This window comes from Trichoplusia ni, chromosome 15, assembly GCF_003590095.1.
Source record: "Trichoplusia ni isolate ovarian cell line Hi5 chromosome 15, tn1, whole genome shotgun sequence".
Lineage (NCBI taxonomy): Eukaryota > Metazoa > Arthropoda > Insecta > Lepidoptera > Noctuidae > Trichoplusia > Trichoplusia ni.
Genome location: NC_039492.1, coordinates 8202652 through 8223332, shown reverse-complemented (window position 1 = coordinate 8223332; position 20681 = coordinate 8202652). Strand labels below are relative to the sequence as shown.

The 20681-nt window shown below is 37.2% G+C and overlaps 2 protein-coding genes across 3 annotated transcripts in view; one reads left to right on the top strand and one right to left on the bottom strand.

Annotated features, from left to right (window-relative positions):
- The window catches only part of LOC113501357 (N-alpha-acetyltransferase 60), a 34563-nt gene extending 13888 nt beyond the window's left edge, over window positions 1-20675 (top strand). Inside the window, exon 6 of the mRNA XM_026882491.1 lies at window positions 19833-20675. Within this exon, the coding sequence (XP_026738292.1) occupies window positions 19833-19884 (52 nt within the window). The 3' untranslated portion in view covers window positions 19885-20675. The remainder of the gene's footprint in view (window positions 1-19832) is intronic.
- Window positions 1-20681, bottom strand: part of LOC113501356 (potassium voltage-gated channel protein Shab) — a 45562-nt gene that overhangs the window by 8336 nt on the left and 16545 nt on the right. For both annotated transcript variants that reach the window (XM_026882489.1, XM_026882490.1), the window contains exons 2-4: window positions 2108-2355; window positions 1311-1538; window positions 749-1055 (exon numbers count right to left, since the gene is read on the bottom strand). In XM_026882489.1, coding sequence (XP_026738290.1) covers window positions 749-1055; window positions 1311-1538; window positions 2108-2283 — 711 coding nt within the window. In that variant the 5' untranslated portion in view covers window positions 2284-2355. The remainder of the gene's footprint in view (window positions 1-748; window positions 1056-1310; window positions 1539-2107; window positions 2356-20681) is intronic.

Genomic DNA, 20681 nt, shown 5'->3' with positions numbered 1-20681 from the left:
AAATGTTACGCCGGAGGTCACATTACAACAATCAGTCGAAACACAACACCACATTCCATAAATACGAGGAGAGAAACTGACTTGCAACACTGAAGGGAGCCAGCGATAGATGTTATTCATGCACCACAACACAACATATATCAATATACATAAACATACGGAACCAAGCTTGTTTCCTAAATGCATTGCATCTCAAAGCTTCCAATTTGAAAGTGTCAATATCTCTTAAAAGTGTCACAAAGTGATACGTGTACGATTACGAAACAAGCCTTTTGTGTACATTCAGGAATGTATACCTAATATACCAAAGTATGATATGTAGGTACTTAATAATTGTAGTGTAAAGGACGTTTTACAGGAGTGAAATGAAAGTGAACATTTAGTAGAACATGTTGTATGTATGGATGTACAGATATAGTGCTAGGTGGGCTTACAGTGCTTAGTGTACCTAACTTAAGTGAGAAGACGGCTTCACAAAGTCTGTGCCCTTAAGTACTTGATTAAGATCTTAAAATTAACTACGTTTGCAGTATCTACTGGTGACATGGACATTTCAAGAGCCTTACTAAAAACTTGCTCACAATTCACAAAAGCATCTATCTAATAAAACTAAATTAAGTAAAAAATACTTTTAAATCCATGGGTACCTCTGGTTTACACTAAACTATCCTCGGCTGCTTAGCTAAAGTCGTAAGGTTAATAAGATTGGTATCTGGTTATAACTGGCGAGTGCGACGCGATACGTTACCCTGGCGGCGATACTGGTGGTGGGCTTCTCGAGCAGGTCCCACAGCCACTTCTGGTACTGCGCGCAGGTGCCCTGCCCGAACTCCTCCTCCTCGCGCTGGCGCAGGCTCTCCGCCTCTTTGCGCATCTCCTCGTGCACGTGCTCCTTGCGCTGGTGGTACTTGTGCTGGCAGCACGACTCCAGATACAGCTCGTCTACGCCCCAATACTCGAGATCGTCGCTAAACGCTAACACACACATTTCGTCCACTAAATGTAACTTTCCAGTCCGATAGAAGTTGAGTATTGAACTAAAGCTCTTCGGGTGCCTGAAATTAAAAAAGGCTCAGACTTAGATACACTTGGCAAAATTAATTAGCTAGAGATGTCAGTAATAGCTCACATATATTTCTACTTATGCATTCCAAACAACCAGTGAAAATACGTACGTTTTTTGATATGGGTAATCCGTATTATCTTTTAATTGAATTGGGAAACCGGATACTTCTTTTGGATAATACCTAAGAACTTCGGGAGCCGGTTCAAAAATAAAATAGACACTATGTAAAAAGTGCATTAGGTACCTATCAAAAAAATACTCGTTGTCTTGTAGTGAGTAGTCGTCACAAAGTTCTGTGATGGCTTCGTGAGTATTGCAGTCTCTGAGCCGGCCGAGGCGCGTGTGCGGGAGTCGCTCCAGCGTGCGCCAGAGCACCTCGTGCCGCACGCCGCCCACGTTGATGATGACTCGCTTGCTCAGCGCCTTGGCGCGGAGCATCATGAACGGCTCCGGCGGTAGCGACGACATCGATCTGAACACGACACAAAATACACCACACTCGCACATAACCCAAATCTCACAATTTCGTAGTAAATATCAAAAACACCGTAGCGAAAACTTCGTAGCTTCCATGTGCTACGACTATTACGTCGATTCCAAACATACCCCCCATTCGTCATCACAACTGTAACCGGTTTCAATTTATTCACAATTCTTACTTATTAATTGTTATCAAACGTTATACCTAAAGAGGGTTGCCATTCATGCGGAATGTCCCAAACGTGCTCGGAAAGTCAATCCTTTGTGATTCAGAATGCGAGGAAATTACATGGTCCGCATTTCGCGTACATTGAATGAGTACGATAAAATAGCTCTTTTTAACATTTGTCGTCTTTATTGCATAGTGAACTTTCGCCAGATTTCTTTATGTTCACGTGAGCGTAAGTAAAATTTTAATTTTGCCTATCGACCTACATGCTTAGAGGAAAGGGAGTAATGATGCGGACGATATTATGCCTTATTCTTTCAACGTGAATGTTATTATATAACAATATCATTAAATCGGCTTTTAGGTAATCTGTCTCATGCTGGGCAGTTTACCTGGAGTGCGTGCGCTGCAGCACGGCGTTGCCGGCGGGCGCGGGCGCGGGCGCCGGCGCCAGCCCGCGGTCGAGCGGCGCATCGTGCGCGGGCGCCGCGAAGCCCATGGGCGCGCGCGGGGGCGAGTCGCCCACGTGCCAGCGCGCGGCGCCGCGGCCCGCCCCCTCGCCCCCCATTCTCGCTAGCTCATGGCGCCAAGCGCCTCCGCCTCATTCGATTCCAACTGTTTGGACACGTTCCCCTGAAATCTGGAAAATACTTTTTTGTTACGAAACTGAATGAGACTAGTGAGTAGTGACGTATCAAATTGTTGGGATTGACATTTTGTAACACATCCCAAGGTTACCCTTACACATTTAACACAAGAAAGTAACACGCCTACGGCACATTCATTTGTCTACCCTTTATTTGAATTCCTGGTTTGAATCAATAAATAAACACTTGGTATTTTCTTTGTCAAATGAGGCACCAGCCATATTTCTTTCTTATCTAAATATAAAGAATGCTTCACTAACGCCAACAACATCATACCCCTAGTAATCAGTATCAACCGGTGAATAAGTCCTTTTTGTGATTCGCTACCTCTGATCTCCGTAATTCATTTTTATCTCGTCCTAAACGGCCCTATTCCGCGGTCAAACACATCTGGCTGGAACATGCTTCGTACTGAACGATTGTATTTAACTGCTTTTTTAATTGACGCAGAGCGCTGTTTTAACATATGAAATGTCTGTACCTCATGTTTTGGTTCTGGTAATAACGTAAACGTTCCAAATTAGAAGATCACATTTACCGAAAAGCGTTCACCGATTTTCTACACTTTTTTTTCTGAGACAAACGTTTTGTATAGACAATAACAAAACCCTTGTCTCAGAAAAAATCCAAATTGTCAATCGTCTCAAGACACCGATGCTTACTAAACTCATACTTATCGTAATCATGACTCCATGTAATTCCAAAAGTAATCAAGCCAATCTATTATTTATAATTTCGAGCATCCGTTTTTTCAATTACATGAAATGAAATAACCAGAACGCGATAGCGCTTACCAAAATGCAAGAAATAACAGAACGATGAAAGACCGGTAGACCTCAATACAATCCTTAGAAATATTATAAATGTGAATGTATGTCTGTTTGTTACGCTTTCACGAGAAAACCACTAAACAATTCTTTATTAAACCTATCTAACATATACGCTAAGTTTCACAAAGAGTTTGGAGGCATTAGTAGTTAACGTAGGGCACTTTTTTACTTACAAAACACATTAATATGCTTTATAACGATAACCGATATTCTAGAGGACAATGCTAGTTTATTTCATAGTAAGCTATAAATTACGCTTTAACTGTCGTAGGTACTGTGTTAAATATTAAAGAAGTAGAGTAGTCAACTAAATCCGATGCCACAATATTGTACATCAATTATTATTGGTACAAATAATATTATACCTGTTTTATATCCCAAAAAAACCTTAGTGATAATAAGCATAGGCATGTTTCTGTCTCGTGGAGCTCCCGAGACTGACTGAAGATGATCAATGTGAATTTCACTTATTTCACCCCAAAATATATAAATGAACTTCTATAATACATTATAACGTTTTACTATAACATGTAAAGCATTTACATTAAACACTTTACCGAACTCTTGCGACTTGTTATTCACTTTATAATTTTTGTTCTTCATCAAAAGTCAATTTAAACTCGATACCATAACGAAAATTATTTCTTGGGATCATCTCAAATGAAAATAATAATTTCGTTTGTCAATAAGATCTAACCTAACCTCTGACCTTTTTGAACATCAGCCAATAGCAATTTATAATGTCTGCTTTGATGACTTAGTAGAACCTTTTCATCAACTTATGATGGCATTAATTATAATTATCTAAGTATTCTTTATCGGTTTTACATCAATTTGAAATGTAAAATGAAAATGATATGAAGACAATTTTACCTTCGGAGTTTCTGACCTACCGAAGATAGAATGAATGATAAATTACACTGTAATAATGTCAACGAGCGAGTACCCGAGGCAACAACAAAGGCAGAGCTATTAAATAATAAATTCGAAGCAGACCAACCGAATCGATCGACTGTAACTTGACGTTAGCTATTCTGTTGAATGTCGCTGCTTTACTTGTTCAAAAGACGTCAATATTTATTGATTGAAACATCCCACAAATAATCCCAGACGATAAAACAAAAATGAAAAATATAATATGTGAAATGTCATAATAAGCATCATTTAAAACAATATTGTAAACTTTAGTATAATAAAAAGCCCACTTCATATTTTATTCATAATACGCCACACCATTAAAAGCTCAACAAGTATGTCATAACACCTGTCCGTCTGTTACTTATTAACCTTTATACATTTTAAGTAATAAAATTATTCTTTGTAGAAAATGTAGACAGTATTATTCTTAAAACCTTTATATTTATAATGCGTCAGACTATTATTGAGCGACGTAATAAAAAGCTACGCAATGTTGGACTTGAATAACAAAAGCGATATCAGTCACATAACAGGGGAGGACGGGAGGATAAACAAGTCAAGATCCTAATTTACTATTCCATCGAGGCCTTCATAAAACTACCGAAGTAAAATAAATAAACCGTGGGTGTTTGTACAAGACTAGGAGAGCATCGAGAGTGAGTGGGCGGCCAGCAATCGATTACCGGATCGCGTGGCGCGCCCCGCGACCCGAGCTTATCAAGCTTCTGACCGACCCTAATCTAATAATAGACATCATGGTAACGTCCTCCACAACATTCATTTGTCTACCCTTTATTTGTATTCCTGGTTATGAATCAATAAATAAACACTTGGTATTTTCTTTGTCAAATGAGGCACCATTCTGCTACATGATCCATTAATACCTATACACATGTGTACTTAACCCATTAAAATGTAATCTCATATGTAAAATATACATGTCATTCCAATTTAAATTTTGTTACTTGTTTTATCAAAGTGCTCGAGTTAAGCTTTACAGTTATAATTTTCAAATAATATCCGCCTGTCAGTCCTCAAAACAGTTGAAGAGCGGAAAACACGAGCACGATGGAGCTTTTATAAAATAAAATTCTATTTTAAGAATACTTGCCGCTTTGCCGTTCAACTTGTAAAAGTAAATAGGTTACCTAGTTTAGGGTTATGTAATAACACCAGGCGGCTGCTGCCTGCGTTATTGCACTTTTATACAAATAGAGTTGCTACGTATGTTATCGCTTTAATCCATACGTTCGTAACTGGGTTTGTAACTTGTTTGATACCATGAAGTTAATCACAATAATAATTGTGTTTATAAAAATACGTAGTTCGCTTGTTATTGAATAATCATACCTCTTAGACAACATTCAAAACCTACGAAATAACAAATATCGAATAGAAATAATAAAGTTTGAGTAAGGGAAACCTGCCTGCTTACGAGCCATTTGTTAACTCTTGTTGATTCAGCTTAACCTTTTTATGTACATCTAAAAAAATCAGCGACACTGGACGCTAGTATTATACAAGACACTTACTCACGCCCAATATCACGGGCTCAAATATATAATTCATTTGCTACGACCGCTGCTACGCTACTGTAGCAATATTTTAAGGCTATGAAATATCTACGAGCTTGAACGAGGGGTCTTGTACAGAGCAAAAAGTGTAGACAGATGTCTACCGCGGTCGACTGAGCCTGGCCACAGCCGTTCTCGCTACGAGCGCTACGCCCCAAGCAATAGATCGTAGCGATTCTGTCTGCGGGGGTAACTATTGTTTACATACCTCTTAGTAACTAAATGTCAAAGTTACGTTCATGAAACGATTACTTTGTAAGAAAGTCGGGCATAATTAGTTAGTACTCATAATACCGACGCTTAAATATCTCGGTATAATTACCCTGCTTCATAACCAAATACTTACATCATCATCAACTATTTCAAAATGTCAAACCGAAGATTTTTTTTCCATTGTTTTTTATGGACAACCGCATTTACCATGTTTATTTGCATATAGGTATGAAATGACATAACAATATTTTTGAACCGGATGCGGGGTCGTAAACATTTTATGTCATGTTATTCGTACGTGTACTCTCCCTGAGGCCTCTCCTGTTATGTAAGCACACCTAAAAACAAAGAAATAAAAGGTGTATGCGCCCTTTATTTGCGCCCTTCCTAATCATTACACAGGCTTATTAACATAAGTGGGTACAACGTTTAAGAATATAAATGGCATTCAAAAATGTTCTTACATTATTTTTATCAGATAATGGTGTTCGTTTGAGCTAATTTCGCTCCCACATTTAGCAACTTACTAATCGTACTTTCTATGCTTTGGTCACTTTATTCATTTAACCTACTTACTAAAATTACATCAAAGGCCCTAGCACGAATACTATGAACACGGCACGGTATTTGTAAAGATTAAAATGTACACGGTTCTATCTAAATATTTTTTTCGATAGCGAGTCTCAAATAAAACCAGTCTATTACGGTAGGTGCTATAACCGTTCAGGTAGCACAACTTATAATAGCATCGCTAATCAAAGGTGAACCTAATTATACTGCGAGTGCGAGATGTCGCAGACTATCTGTCTCTCAGCTAACTATAAATACAACAACGGTCGCCGGGATAATGCGGCGGTCATGAACACTACATTTAGCAGCCGGATAAGATTTCCTTGTACCCGCAATGTAACAGACGTTATAAGTAACATTAATATATCATAAACCAGAGTAAATGTCCTCTATCTGCCCCGACCACGGAGCGCTCCCTCCAATAAGAACAGAACTAGAGTCTTGTAGTGGTAATGGCTCTGGTGGCGGCGAAAGTTCTATTGGCCTATATACTTAGTGCAGTATATAGGTCACGTGACGCCGCCGTATCCGGAGCCAGCCATTATCTCGACGCCACTCTGTCTGGGAAGCCTACCGCCGCACAGCCCTACTACAAATTATACCAGTAACCTAACGTATAAATAAACTCTTCGGAATACATTATGAGTTTGGTAATTCTGTTACTTTCTATATTTTGTGCCGGCAAGAGCAGGACGGAACTACGCAGCTGCTTAATAGGCTTGCTTGGGACGAGGGTGGAGACAGGCTCCGTATTGATCTCAAGTCGTGAACGGGACAGCCGCCGCCACTAGTAAATAAGCTAAAGCTGCTTCGCTAACTTTTATCATCGCCTTGCTACTTTTATTTACGAGTCAATAGCGCTACAGACGTATAGCGTAACTAAATTGCTCTCTTTATGTGCACGCGAGTGTTCCGCGCGATAACATTGCTAGATATTGTAGACGACTGCTTAAACCTGCTGCCAAGTTTACGAGGCTGCAGCCAGCGATCCAGCGAGATCTATTACAGATTTACATCCCAGCGGGAATAGGCAAATTAAATTTTGCAGCGAAAAATAAACTGCTACAATATGGCACTCCGCAAAGTAATGAATTATAGAGCTCAACTGAAACTTTATATTGCGCTAAAAATACAAATATACCCAAAACACAATAAGGCAAGCATTTTTTGTAGCCCGTAGCTCACATTATGTATATTGACGGACCGTATGTTGTAGCAACACATGGCACGTTGTTTTCAAATGTACGATACTGAACAAATCGGTTCCATTTGTACTGACCTGCGTTATGTATTATTCAAGCTTTCCATAAGCGCATTGGTTCGCTCGTAGCATGGCCGTTACACGGGGTGCTACGAAGCGTAGAGCGCAACCGATTTGTAGCAGAGTGCTACGCGTTCCGATAACCTCTGACCTTTATCGACGCGCCCGCGCCGCCCACCGGCCCGTTCCGGTTAATATAGCCTCCACAACCCCTCTACGCTGAGCTTCCAGTAATTGAATCCAGAGCACGTGTGCATGAATAAACCATTTTAATACCAGCCTTTGAACGACAACCGCATAATACCTGACTACAACGCCTAATAGCCTTTTATACCATGTAGCATAACTGAAAAAGATTACCCAATAAATGTTACTTCACCGATCATTAGCCATTCACACAATGTAAGTGGAACGATCACGCAAAACGTAAGGCTATTGAAGATAACGGGTAATGGGATTATAATGAACAACAATCGAGCGGCAATTATGGAGCGATACATCATGTTTTAAATGAGGAGCGGTTGTGTGCCACCCCTGCGAGCTGCGCCGGACACTGGAACTATAATCATGTCGTTATGACTATCATTACGTTGGTCCAGATGAGCTCACAGACAATTGAAATTATTGCACCGTGATAACTGTTTAAATAAAACATCAGTTTTCACGTTAATGGTGTACCTAGTGTGGACAAGCCTCATAAAATTTATTACGTAAGCCGCCCCAACTGAACGGTGTCAATCAGGCCATCCTAATCGTATCTCCATACATTACACTCTATAATATTCCCACGATAAGATAGAGGTTATTAAGATAGGTATAGCATGGGAATACAAAGGAATGCTTTTAAATAATAATTATTCAGAACACTATCAGCTTCATCAAAGCCCGCCTCACAATATGGCACGCACACACTCCACGTGAACGATATGTATAGGGAACTAACAACGGTCGCAAGTTTGAATCCTTTATGAGCGCAACCGTCATGTAATCAATACATAATGATTCTTTGTTTACGGAGTCACAATAATATAACGAAAGTGAAAGATTCTTCACACGGTCCAAAGTTCGTTATGAATTAGAAATCCGCATGTATAAATAGTCAGAAACCAAGGAGGTTTAAACACTGTTAAAGTTAAATAATCAAGCGAACTCATGGATCAACATACTCTTCTTTAATAACGAGTCCGGGATCCCTGGTCCAGTTTTGTCATTGATTACTTCTGGCTAATTTCTCCATTAGTAATATTTTTTTGAAAATCATCTACCCAACATATTTCATCTTGTGCACCTCTCTTAGTTACCACTATCGAGGGTTCCGTACAGAAAATTCTTGGGCGTCTAGTTAAAATGACTCACGGAAAAAACCTTGATAGTAATCAATTATAGAAATGGACCAGGGCTCCCGGATTCTTATTTCCAACAAATAATATTCACTTCGTTTAAAATTTGAATGACAATTGAAAAACTATATCAGTCCATTAAATTGAATTGAATTACTCTGAGTGGCTGTGGAAGTAATGACGGCAATTACGACAGTACCTGGCCCTTCGTGGCGCCACCTGGGTACACATTATACTACACTACTAGCTGCGCCCCGCAGTGTTACCCGGCACTTAAGTAGCTTACCAGGGTTTTCGAGTTTCCTTTGCTTGGTACCGCGTTAACTTGCATTTTATTTCCGTAGTACGAGAAACAAGAAAAATATGACGCAATCCAGTTATTTTAGCTGGTAAAAACTGGTAAATCTCGCTAACTTCCCCAGAACGGGAAATTCCTTAAGGATTTCCCATGGTAAAAAGATAAAAAAAAAAATTAGGTTGTTTGTCAAATGTCGAAATGATCTAACATGCACACTCCTAAATACGAGTATTAGAGCAAAAACTAGAAGTTAAAGAGAAAGTCCAACAAGAATCTATATACATCGATTTTCTGTATATTTGTGCAAAAATAAAGTAATAAACACTACGTAATATTGTGTTGGCATTTTGTTCAGTATTTTCACTTTACATGTATGTATATTCAAAACGAATAAATATGAATTTAAGATACGTCTTGCATTACATTGTTTTTGATTGAATCGTAAATTCTATTGTTATTTTATGTATAGAATATGCAATATTATGCCAAACAGAATTCGGAGTGTTATTATGTACATATTCTTTTGCAGAAAGCTTGCAGATTGATTGTTTAAATTATATTGAAACCTTTACTATTGTACAAATACCTTTGCTAGAATAAAAAAAAGCTGTTGTATGATAATACGTAATCCTATCACAATTACTACTTATCTAGCAATAAACAGCAATAATTAGGCATTTACGCTTTAATATCATAAAAGCTATTCAAATCTAGGTAATAAGTAACATTAGCATTGTTTCATGTTTGTACGGATTCAGGTAAACAGGGCTAATGCGATTGAAGTGCCCACAATCATTATTTATAAGCTTGTTTGTATAGCAAGTCGGTCTGAGTCCCGAGAGAAATAAAACAAATACTATCTAATTAGTGAACACGAATGTAGATGTATAACTCTACACCTAGTAGATCCCCCTTTTTTTAGTACTAAGGCTAAGAAAATAAGTTATCAGGATGAAAGATTTGAAATATTTTGTAAAAATGACACCCTCTTAACGACAATGTATATTTTGCATCAATCAAGTCTTGCCACAATGCCAGTTGGGATTTTTACCAGTCCTACATATAAAGAAATCATTACTATTTAAGTGCTTTGAGGAAATCGATACCATGAAAATAAAATATACCAGTCATCTTATTACCAAAAATGGCACTTAATGTTACTAGAATAAAAATGAAAATCATGCTGACTGGATCAAAAAACACTTTTAACATTTATTACCAAATTTTGACAAGAGGGGTCAAATGTTGATATAATATTAAAATTTGTTACGACCGACCTCAACATACTTTAGAGAAGACTTGGCGGAAGAAAGTACTGATTCAAAAAATATGTGGTAAAGTCAAGACGAGTTCTAAATCACGGATCTAAACATTTAAGAAAATCCATGATGAAACTACTTACTAAACATTACAAGCAACTAATAATTTATATACAAGTTATAGCTGCAATACTAAACGTTTGCAAATGTTCTCCTGGTATTACTTTAGCCAAACTAATTACGTTTAACAGCTTAATTCTAGTTGTAAATAGAGAGGTTGTCAGTTGCACTTGACAAGGATAAACACAAAGTAATTATGAAACTGAAAAAAGCTCGCGCTGGCGACGCGTGACAGTTTGCGCGCAACTCACGCGTGACGTGGCCCTCCGCATTTAGCACGACCAGTGTTTTTGGCACGGCTTGCGATGTTCTTCCCGTTTGTCTCCCGCTACTCAACCAACCAACCAAGCTCCAAAACAACGTTTACTACGTAAAATGACAGCGACAACAATCATAGCATCGTTACAGGGTCTTCAACTGTGACTCAATCGTCAAAACCAATCCTCCGAAGCTTCCATCGTAAACATTGTTTTCATCATGCCGGGTTTTTCCCTTTGTTAGGTTAGCCACTTAATGGTGAATGTTTACTTTATAATGTTTGTTTGACGTGTATTTTTGCGTGTACATAAAATATTCATGCAACAAACGTTATTTTTATAAAAGTAAGGAGGTTACAAAACATGGGATCCTGGCTGTGATCGTGACCGTCCCGAGGGTGGCATTTACGATTGCATGATGCCGCGTTGCGTGCCTCAACTTTTGAAGGGGAACTTTTACACTTTCACGATATAGCTACAAAAGTGAAAAATACAATAGACAAAAATTAAGGGACCTAGTGCCAACTAACCGTCATAACTTTCAACAGGTTTCTGTGTTTAATTAGATCACGCCTGATGGGAATTAAGTTTGAACTTCAGTCAAAGAATTTGTTTTTTTTTTTGATAAATGTAGTACTTTCACAAATCACATGTACTACTAGACAAGGTATGTAAAAGTCCATCGACACCGTTGTTACGACATATTGGTCTCCGAAATAACATGGATACGTGTGGCGCCGGCGACGTAGGTCAAGACGAGTATTTTCGTCCTCGCCTTGATACAGGGCTACCGCATATCATACGCGGCAGTTTAATATTAACTATACCGTCACTCGCGGAGCATGCCGATATTCTGATTCCCATTCAAACTCCGATTCCACTGACAATTTCCAGACAGTAATACCCACTTAAAAAAGCAACACGTCACGTTGTTTGCGGCGCCGATGTTTTATGTTGTATATAATCCCATATTAATCTTCTCGATAGGTATTCGTTTTCTCTAGGAAATATGTATTTTCGAATTTCTCGTGACTTAAATTATATAATTCAATGACAGTCATGATATGTAGAGTGGGCGGAGTGCGCTCGATCTGGATCGAGACATTGACCTATCTCTTGTCCGAGCAGCATCGGTATTAGATACGCGTATACCGCACTATACATACGTATGTACGGGCTATTACGAATATATGCCGAGTGGAGATATTTTTGCCGAAGTAGCTGTAGGATGCGACCGCGACTCATCTGGCACATCGATCGACAGGCGACCGCCTCGTACATCTGTAGCGAGCTCGCTAATATTCCACATAAACAAAATACACGACTTTTTGTCACACTCACTTACAAGTTACAGCAAAATGTGCAGAGTCATTTTTCAAACGGTCGTTCCAAACGCTTTTAATAGATATTACCTTCTGTAACATTCTGTGAAATAACACTGTAGAATACTTATTCGGATTACCTAAATGTTTAGTTTTAATGAACGAGAATGTGAGTGCAAATGAATGTTGTAAATGTAAATATTGAGAAGCTACGGTACACATATACATTTAATTAAACGCAATACAAATAAAGAATAAGAAATGTATTTTTGTACAAATATTTAGTACCTAATTACTTATTGAAGATCCTCGTGACTTTTAGAGTTAGTCGTGAAAAATTCAACATGAGGAAATTATTATGGAAATCCCGCATGCTCTATCTTTTTAGAGGCACATCCCTATATTGTTGCTATTTCTAAATTCAATAGCAACACCATAATCCATCATTTCAGTAATCTATCACGAGACGCTGCGTCTAAAATGCCTGCATGATTGATGACCAATCTATACACGGAAATAATTATAGCTCGATATACAAATCAATATACGTAATGCAAAATTGCGATAAGTTGTGCGACGATAGGAGAGCGTGCACAAGACTCTCGATGACGACCGAGGGAAACCGCTCCGTGATATGTTTTAAAGAAATAATGAACCAGCCGTAACTTCTCGTTTAGACATTTATATACGAGGCAAGCTTCAGCGCTAATGTACGGACGTATACAAACGGCTAAATCGTATAATCGAGTTGGCGTTTAACATCTCTACTATTTACCTTTATGGCCCAGATGGATATTATTCTATTTTTAAACCCATAACACTATGTACACAATGTTAATAATATAGTTGTAAACATTTCGTGGTTTGTCGAATATAATTTTCTAATAAATTGCAACTGTATTTATAACACTATAAAATAGATTTTACGCCATCCGGTCGTAAACAATTGTATGACCGTAATTGAAGTCTTATTGTAAAACATAAAGAAATTACACTTCCATGCATGAGCGGAATTCTAGTGAAATAAAAGAGAGATCCTGTTATATTTTGGGTATAAAAACTTGGGCATGTTTAAATAAGCAAATCGATTCGACGTAACACAATCTATAGACCAGATGTGTATGTATTGGATACATTTGTTTCCCCTACGTGCAACGGTTTGAAAACAGCAACAAACATTTTGAATAGTGACGTACTACTAGCAATACGCACAGTCGTTTGGAGACTCACCCAATAACGTCCATCTAATATCGATATGAGTCGTGTGCACCATAAATCATTTGTTACTTACATAGCTTTCTGGTGTAATAAAGTTCGGACAGTTTTGTTCAAAGTGTAAAAAATATTTCATAGAAATAAATACATTATTTTATAAGTACATTGGTCAGCATGAAAACCAAGTATAAGCAAAGTAGGTTAATACTAAAACGCGTGTGCTTAGATCCATATCTTATGCCTACGAAAACGATTAAATATTACAAATTCAGCCCTGAAAACACGTTCGTGTTAATGGGTAAGCTTTCGGAAATTAAATCTTTTAGATCGTGTTTTGTATAAAACTCATAATGTTTTTATGGCGTTTATCACAGAAACTAATAATTATGAGCGTTATTGTAAATAATGGCTAATTTAAGAGCACATCTGGGCAACATTGAAATAGAGTTAATTAGTAATGCGAGTGGCGTCGCGTCACGCACGGCCGGCCCCGGGCCCATGGGCTGCCGTCACCGCGCGTCTCATAAAGACTCCAATTTAATGGCTGTCAATAATGGCCAAGTTTACGAGCCATCCTACCAATTTACGGTATATTGGCAAGCAGCCGATATAGTGCATGTTCATTGTCCTACGACAAACGCCGGCTAAATATTAATTGTTAATAGTAAGCAACAACAAACAATTATGTACTTTACTATTATTCTATTCTGTACTAAATTTACTACATACAAACTGTTATTAGCAATTCCATTTAGTAGGTAAGTGATGAAATTTTAAATAGGTAAACAACTATTCTGAATTTCATCGCTGTTATGCATAAAACATGCAATGCTCTAATAAATATCTAACAAACACTTTATACATAAAGTATAAAGTTAGTTAGTTATAGTTTTAGAGACACAATTTATAGAAAAAATGTCATTCTTGACTAATGTAAACACATCACACAAGTTTTCACGGAAAATGACTAGGTAACTCAACACATTTCCATTTCATGAACCATGTTCATACTGAAAAGTCCATTCAAAACAGAAATTTATAAATAAAAATCTCTTTAAGTATGTAATCAGTTATAAATCGTCGGATAAAAATACAATAATAAAACAGCTATTTGGGACAGCTAAGAAAATGTATAAATCACGTAGCAATTGCTCGTAAGTCGTAACGCAGCGAAGTATGCATCACAGATTTAGTTTCGTGGACGGACATTTACAATTTCCTCAACTAGGAAACTTTACAAAAGATAATACCAGTCGCCGCACGTACTGCACATGTAATTTATGTTCACATCTACTTCCCACAGTCTTCTCTTTCTAAACACAGTGTTTATGGCTATTCATTTGTCAGAATTGTGTACTAACAGTGTAAACCTAGTAAATTATATGGAGTATGAACTTTTGAGCAACATGTTGTGCCAGATTAAAGTAAGCCATAAATTATATGCAGTTAAATGATACGGCACAAACTCGTATCTTTTATTGACGGGTGTTCGAGCTTCGCGCAGCTTGGGAGAATTATTGATGAATGACCGACCTGGACGAATGGACTTCTAATACAACAGGCCAGTTTTGCTGACAGTTTATTTCGTTGAGTATGCATTACGCTGTTTCTATTGCGCACTGTATCAAAGTGGCGAATGTAAACTGCAATGGACTTAGCGACATACGATCATTGCTATTTTGTGTAACGTGTCTAATACTGGTCGACGACAGTGTACGTCAGTACGTATCGAACAAAACGTATCACGCGCACACTTCAGTGTGTTTGCTTACGTTCACGTCGAGTGATCTGCATCTAATGTACCGAAGCTCTCAACTCCATAAAATGCAGCTTTGCAAAATTTGCTCAATTTTAACGACCACCACGAGGCATGTGTATTTGCAATCTACATGTAGAAACTGGTTACAAAAAGGTTCAATATATCTTTTCAGATCAACCATTTCGGCTGAATATATTACATTAGACTTAATTTGAATACGTAACGATTTAAGTGAAATATAATTAGACAAGACAGAAATTTAAAAAGAACGGCCTTGTTCTCGATTACCGAAAATATTATTTTAATGAGTTTACATTAAAGACAAAATGTTTATTTAACGAAATAATAACTAGGAATTTTCTGCGGAATGGGATCGGAAAATATACGTGGCAGTATTTCCGACGCTAGTTAACGAAAGGTCATTGGACTTGGCCTCGCCATGGCTAACGTCAACAAAATAAAAATTAACTCGTCATAAAAGCTTTAGTAAAAGGGATGGTTAAATAAATTTGATATCTACTTGAAGTTACTCATGCGTTTAGCACACCGGCCGAGCGCGTGATACACGCATTCTAGATGTAGATCATTATAATGCATCCTGTATTATAAAGTGCGCTATATTCGCTCCTTAACATCAAAGAAACTCGATCACTCCGACATTGTAAACACAACATCGGCATCCCACCGCGAGCCGCGAGCCGCGAGCCGCGAGTGCGTCGCAAAGCACATTTTCTTAGAATGTTAACCGACTTAGTTCCCTGTTCCGTTCTAATACAGAATTAACCGTCTCTCTGTTAATCCGACGCTAATAGAGCCGACCTTGACAGTCGTAAATATTTATATCAGGGTTTACGATGGTCAGTGTGAATGTCTTCTAAATTTAAGATGAGATGAGACTGTTGGTTGATATGTAAATATCGTGGCGACAGTTGCGTGCTCTATAGCATTGGGATCAACGCGGATGTCACGTCACGTCACGCACTTCTTTACAGGCGCGGCACGCTCGCTTAGGAAACGATGATGCCTTACAGAATATTATGTCACCTTGAGCTCTGTATTTGTGTTATCTCAGTATTTGTAAAGAACGTTTCATATATGTAACGACTTCTCTCTACACCATGTCATCATCATACCATTACATAGTAGCGTACGGTAAAGCGTATCTTAGTCACTCATCGTACTGGTCTCATGTCTGTCCGAAATAGTTCATACCAGATAGACACTAAAGAATGAGATCATGAATCATAAAGTTATTAATTTAATACAGTCCGCCATCTTATGGCTTGCAAGGGGTGAATTTAAGGAGCTACTAAGGGATTATTACGAAGTCAAAGGACGGCATCCAACTGTTTATTTATTCAAATTATATTGGTTTCAGTCACGGCCGTGTCGGTTACTTTATCGACGGTAGAGCTAGTACATACGCATATAAACATTTCCGTCGACATATGGTGTCGACGACGTTCAATTAATATTTTCTGATCGATTCGATTGTGAAAAATTACCATTCCGTCTATAGTACGGCATTTAACCTAAATAAGGCTGAAGCCTCAGCCAATCAATCGGTAATTAAACGTCACTGTTTGATGAGCTTCGAAAATGGGTTGTTAGTCAAACGTAAGCGAAGTTTGCTAACACTTTCAGGGTTCGACGTCTAGAAAGAATTAAAGGGTTCAACACACAAATCGTATTTCAACCTTAATAAGATTTTGTTATAGAATTCGTTTAGATATTTGTTCTTTATGAACGCCTAGTACAAGTGACTTATAGTAGCCGAATTTCGTTAAAAACTGTAATTTTCTTTCTACAATAGTTATAACTCTTTTCTACCTAAATGGTGTTCAAGAAGCGCTATAATCGCCGTCCCAAACCTGCCTTAAATCCTACATAAAGGGGTCATCAATATCGATTCGTCTCGTGTCTGCTCCGTTCTCAGAGACCACGTAGCCTAGTTCAGAATATAGATCCTATCCGACAATAGCTAACGTATTTTGTAAGATATTCAACTCTATACTAGCCAACAGTCACGCGGTTTTACTAAACCGTTTCACAGATGCTCGACTAATTTGTAACGGTAGAAATACGACTTGTCATCATGGCTGTCATCATTGACCGTTATACATGCTCGAAATATGACGATTATCAAACCATTTTACATAAATAGTTTCATACGTAGCAACTTTAAATACAGACAAATTAAATAATTTTCGAGAGCTCATTCCAAACACGGGTGCATACTGTGAGCACTATCTTGTGACTAAGTTTCAGAATTTGAAAAGTTTTTGAACTTGCAACTTGCGAATTAATAAACAGAATATAAATCACATTTATAACGAACCCGGCGTCCGACATGCATCTCCGTTCCAAGTGTTTATTTCACGTCGTACCCTCGTATTTTTACAATCACACTCAGCGCACAAAAAATGTTAAGTGAACCGAATTCCCGGCGTTTCATAACAAACGAAACATTTTTGTATTATTTAGAACATGTGCATTTCCATCGCGTTGTTATTAATATTAAAACTGATCTTCCTCACAAACATTTGGAATATTTCCAAAATAAAAAAGGTTGTTAAACGTGTTACCTTGGCCCCCTGGTGTTTTGATCATGATTTGCCTTTAAATTGCTGATAAATAAATAGCGTGAAAAAAAATATCAGACACCACTTTTTTTTAAATTGACGATGACAAAAATCTAAAGTATAGGATATGTCTAATTTGTGATGTTACGACAAAGCAAAATATGAACATAAAAGTGACTTCATGCGCATGAGTTCTATTTACTGTACCAATTTACAAAGAAAAAATACGTATTTTATTCGTTAACCTACCTGACGATCATTGAAGTAAAATACCGTCATCCCTACTGCATAAATGGAACTTAAATAAAGACTACATGAGGTTGGTTATGAGGTTACGCTGTCGATACTGACAACCAAAATGAATCTTCCAGACATTGTATAACGGATGTAAGTGCTGATAGCTACACGCTATTATCAGCCTTATTGGAGAAATTTCCAAAAATATGTTTCTAATCCTCGTCGGCTTAGCTTTGGGATCTCAAAAACTCATTCAGTCTCGTTCCTTCCCCTGTGTTTACCAGGCTACGATAGAAGAAAATTTTAAATAAGTAGAGATTACAATAAATTGTTAAAGGAATCTTTGGAAAGGCCACGTATGCGTTCTCTGTAATGGCGGATGTAGACCAATCAAATCGTTAAAATATTGAAAAATCCCAGGTATCAGTAGACATTGTTTTATCAATAGATACGTAATGTCAAAAACCTTCTAGCGTACGCTCTTATTCATTGATAGCTTTGGTCTTATAGATCTTTCACATTGCATACCTATTATGAAGTTTTTATGCAAGTTTTCTGGGCTTTTCTATCCGAAATAGTTTTGGCTTATGTAATGTTGCAAATTTAAGAAAACTTTATTTCATTAATTTGAAAGGCTTTTTTTTGTTTGAAAGTTTATATTTTTGTTGCTAGTTGTTACAGATGAACCAAGGTAATATAATTAACTGTGTCGTTCAGTAATTTATTGTTATGCATAATTATAGATGAGATCAATGTGAACTACATGCAACTTTGGGTTGAGTGTCACTACGAATTCTTTTATCTTGAAGTAGCATCGTCAACATTACCGAGCTAAAGACATAGGTATATACACCTATCGTAAATAAACACAAAATCATATTACGGCATTCCACATTTGAACTTGAGTAATTTTAGTACACCAATAAAAATAAAAATAATTTAAGTTCCTTTGTTTCAAGAATGTACCGATTACGAAGTAACATTTGCATCAAAAGAATAATAATAAAAGTATTAATAGTTTATGTTTCTTTTATTTTAATTATTGTCGCGCTAGGTCTACATTAGACTTGAAAGAGAATAAATTGACTGATTTTGTGAAAATGATTTACTTTCGAAAAAATATATTATTGCTCTGCCAAAAGTCTTAAGATAAATAGCGTGATGTTTTTTGAGTAAATTGATGACCGTGCTGCCTACTACTCAATGGGGTGAAAATACACTTCATAATTGTATTACACGATGTTACGGGTGAGTCTAAAAATTTAAAACTTTACTGCTCATGCCCCCTGCATAGTAGCGTTATGGTTTTTGTATATTTGTTGTATCATGTGTACGATAAGCTTCATGCAAAATTTGAACGAAACATATTCAGTAGTTTATGAGATAATTTGATATTTGTGTATAGATATAAAAGGCTCCTGCTCACCCCCTGTAACGAAAAGCGAGATAATAAGTAAAAAGTATGTTGACCGGACCTCTTGTTGATGTTCTCTGAAAATATGAATCAAATCTATCCAGTACTTTCCGAGATCTTTCCGGACATACATACAGACAAACAGACAAAAATTCTAAAAATCATATTTTCGGCATCGGAATCGTTCCTAGACCACCCTCCAATTATTCTTTTTTAAAAATATTCAATGTACAGTTTTCACTTTTCTACAATTTTATTATATGTATAGATTAATTAATTTTGTGTTTTTCTTTTCTTTAAGGTATCCTCGGCTGCCTAATCGGAGATTTATTGTGCCTGAAAAGGTTTATTAATTAAACCGGAGTATCGATCGATCGACAACACAAGGCTTTCAATTTTGACATTTTTTTGTGCCTCTATATTGTTGTCTCTATTTTTGTTTTCCTTTTCAGACGATAATTCGTAGGCATTTCATTAATACCTGTATATTAATTTCTCATTACAGTAAATTATGTAACAATGTTATTTTCATTCACTGAATTGTGAAAGCTAGAATCTACTTGCCAAATTGATGAGCTCGCGATACATGTGTAGTCACACTTTGTACATTGAAATTACATATTACTTCTATAAATATCTTTATTCTAATTAAAAATATGTACTTTATGAAAACATGTAATTGGATTCATTAATTCTACACTTATGTAGGAAAGGAGAGTCACCAGAGCAGGTACCTAGTCAAAGCTCCCGCCGCTCGCCAAAGGTTCAAAGCTTTACGAGCTTAAGTGTTACACTGGTTGGGCTCTACATTCAAGAAAAAATCGTTGCGGTGGAAATGTCTCTATATAATCTTGTATACGTAAGCAAATCATGGTATATGTATACATATAGGTAGTAGTGTTGTAATATATGTACATTTTTTTTTAAATACAGTGCTCTACCTATCTTAGAGGTGGGCGCTAAAAGTTTCGACATATCTAGTTATTTATAGTTTTTGTTCCTTATTTGAAAAATGATTTGATTGGAGTTGAAAGTGATAGTCGCTTCTTTGAGAATTAATGTTGTGATACTAAAGTTAGCCATACATTTTAACGTGTCTTGTGGTAAAGCTACATCATCATTCTAATATGATATGATTATGACGTGTCTT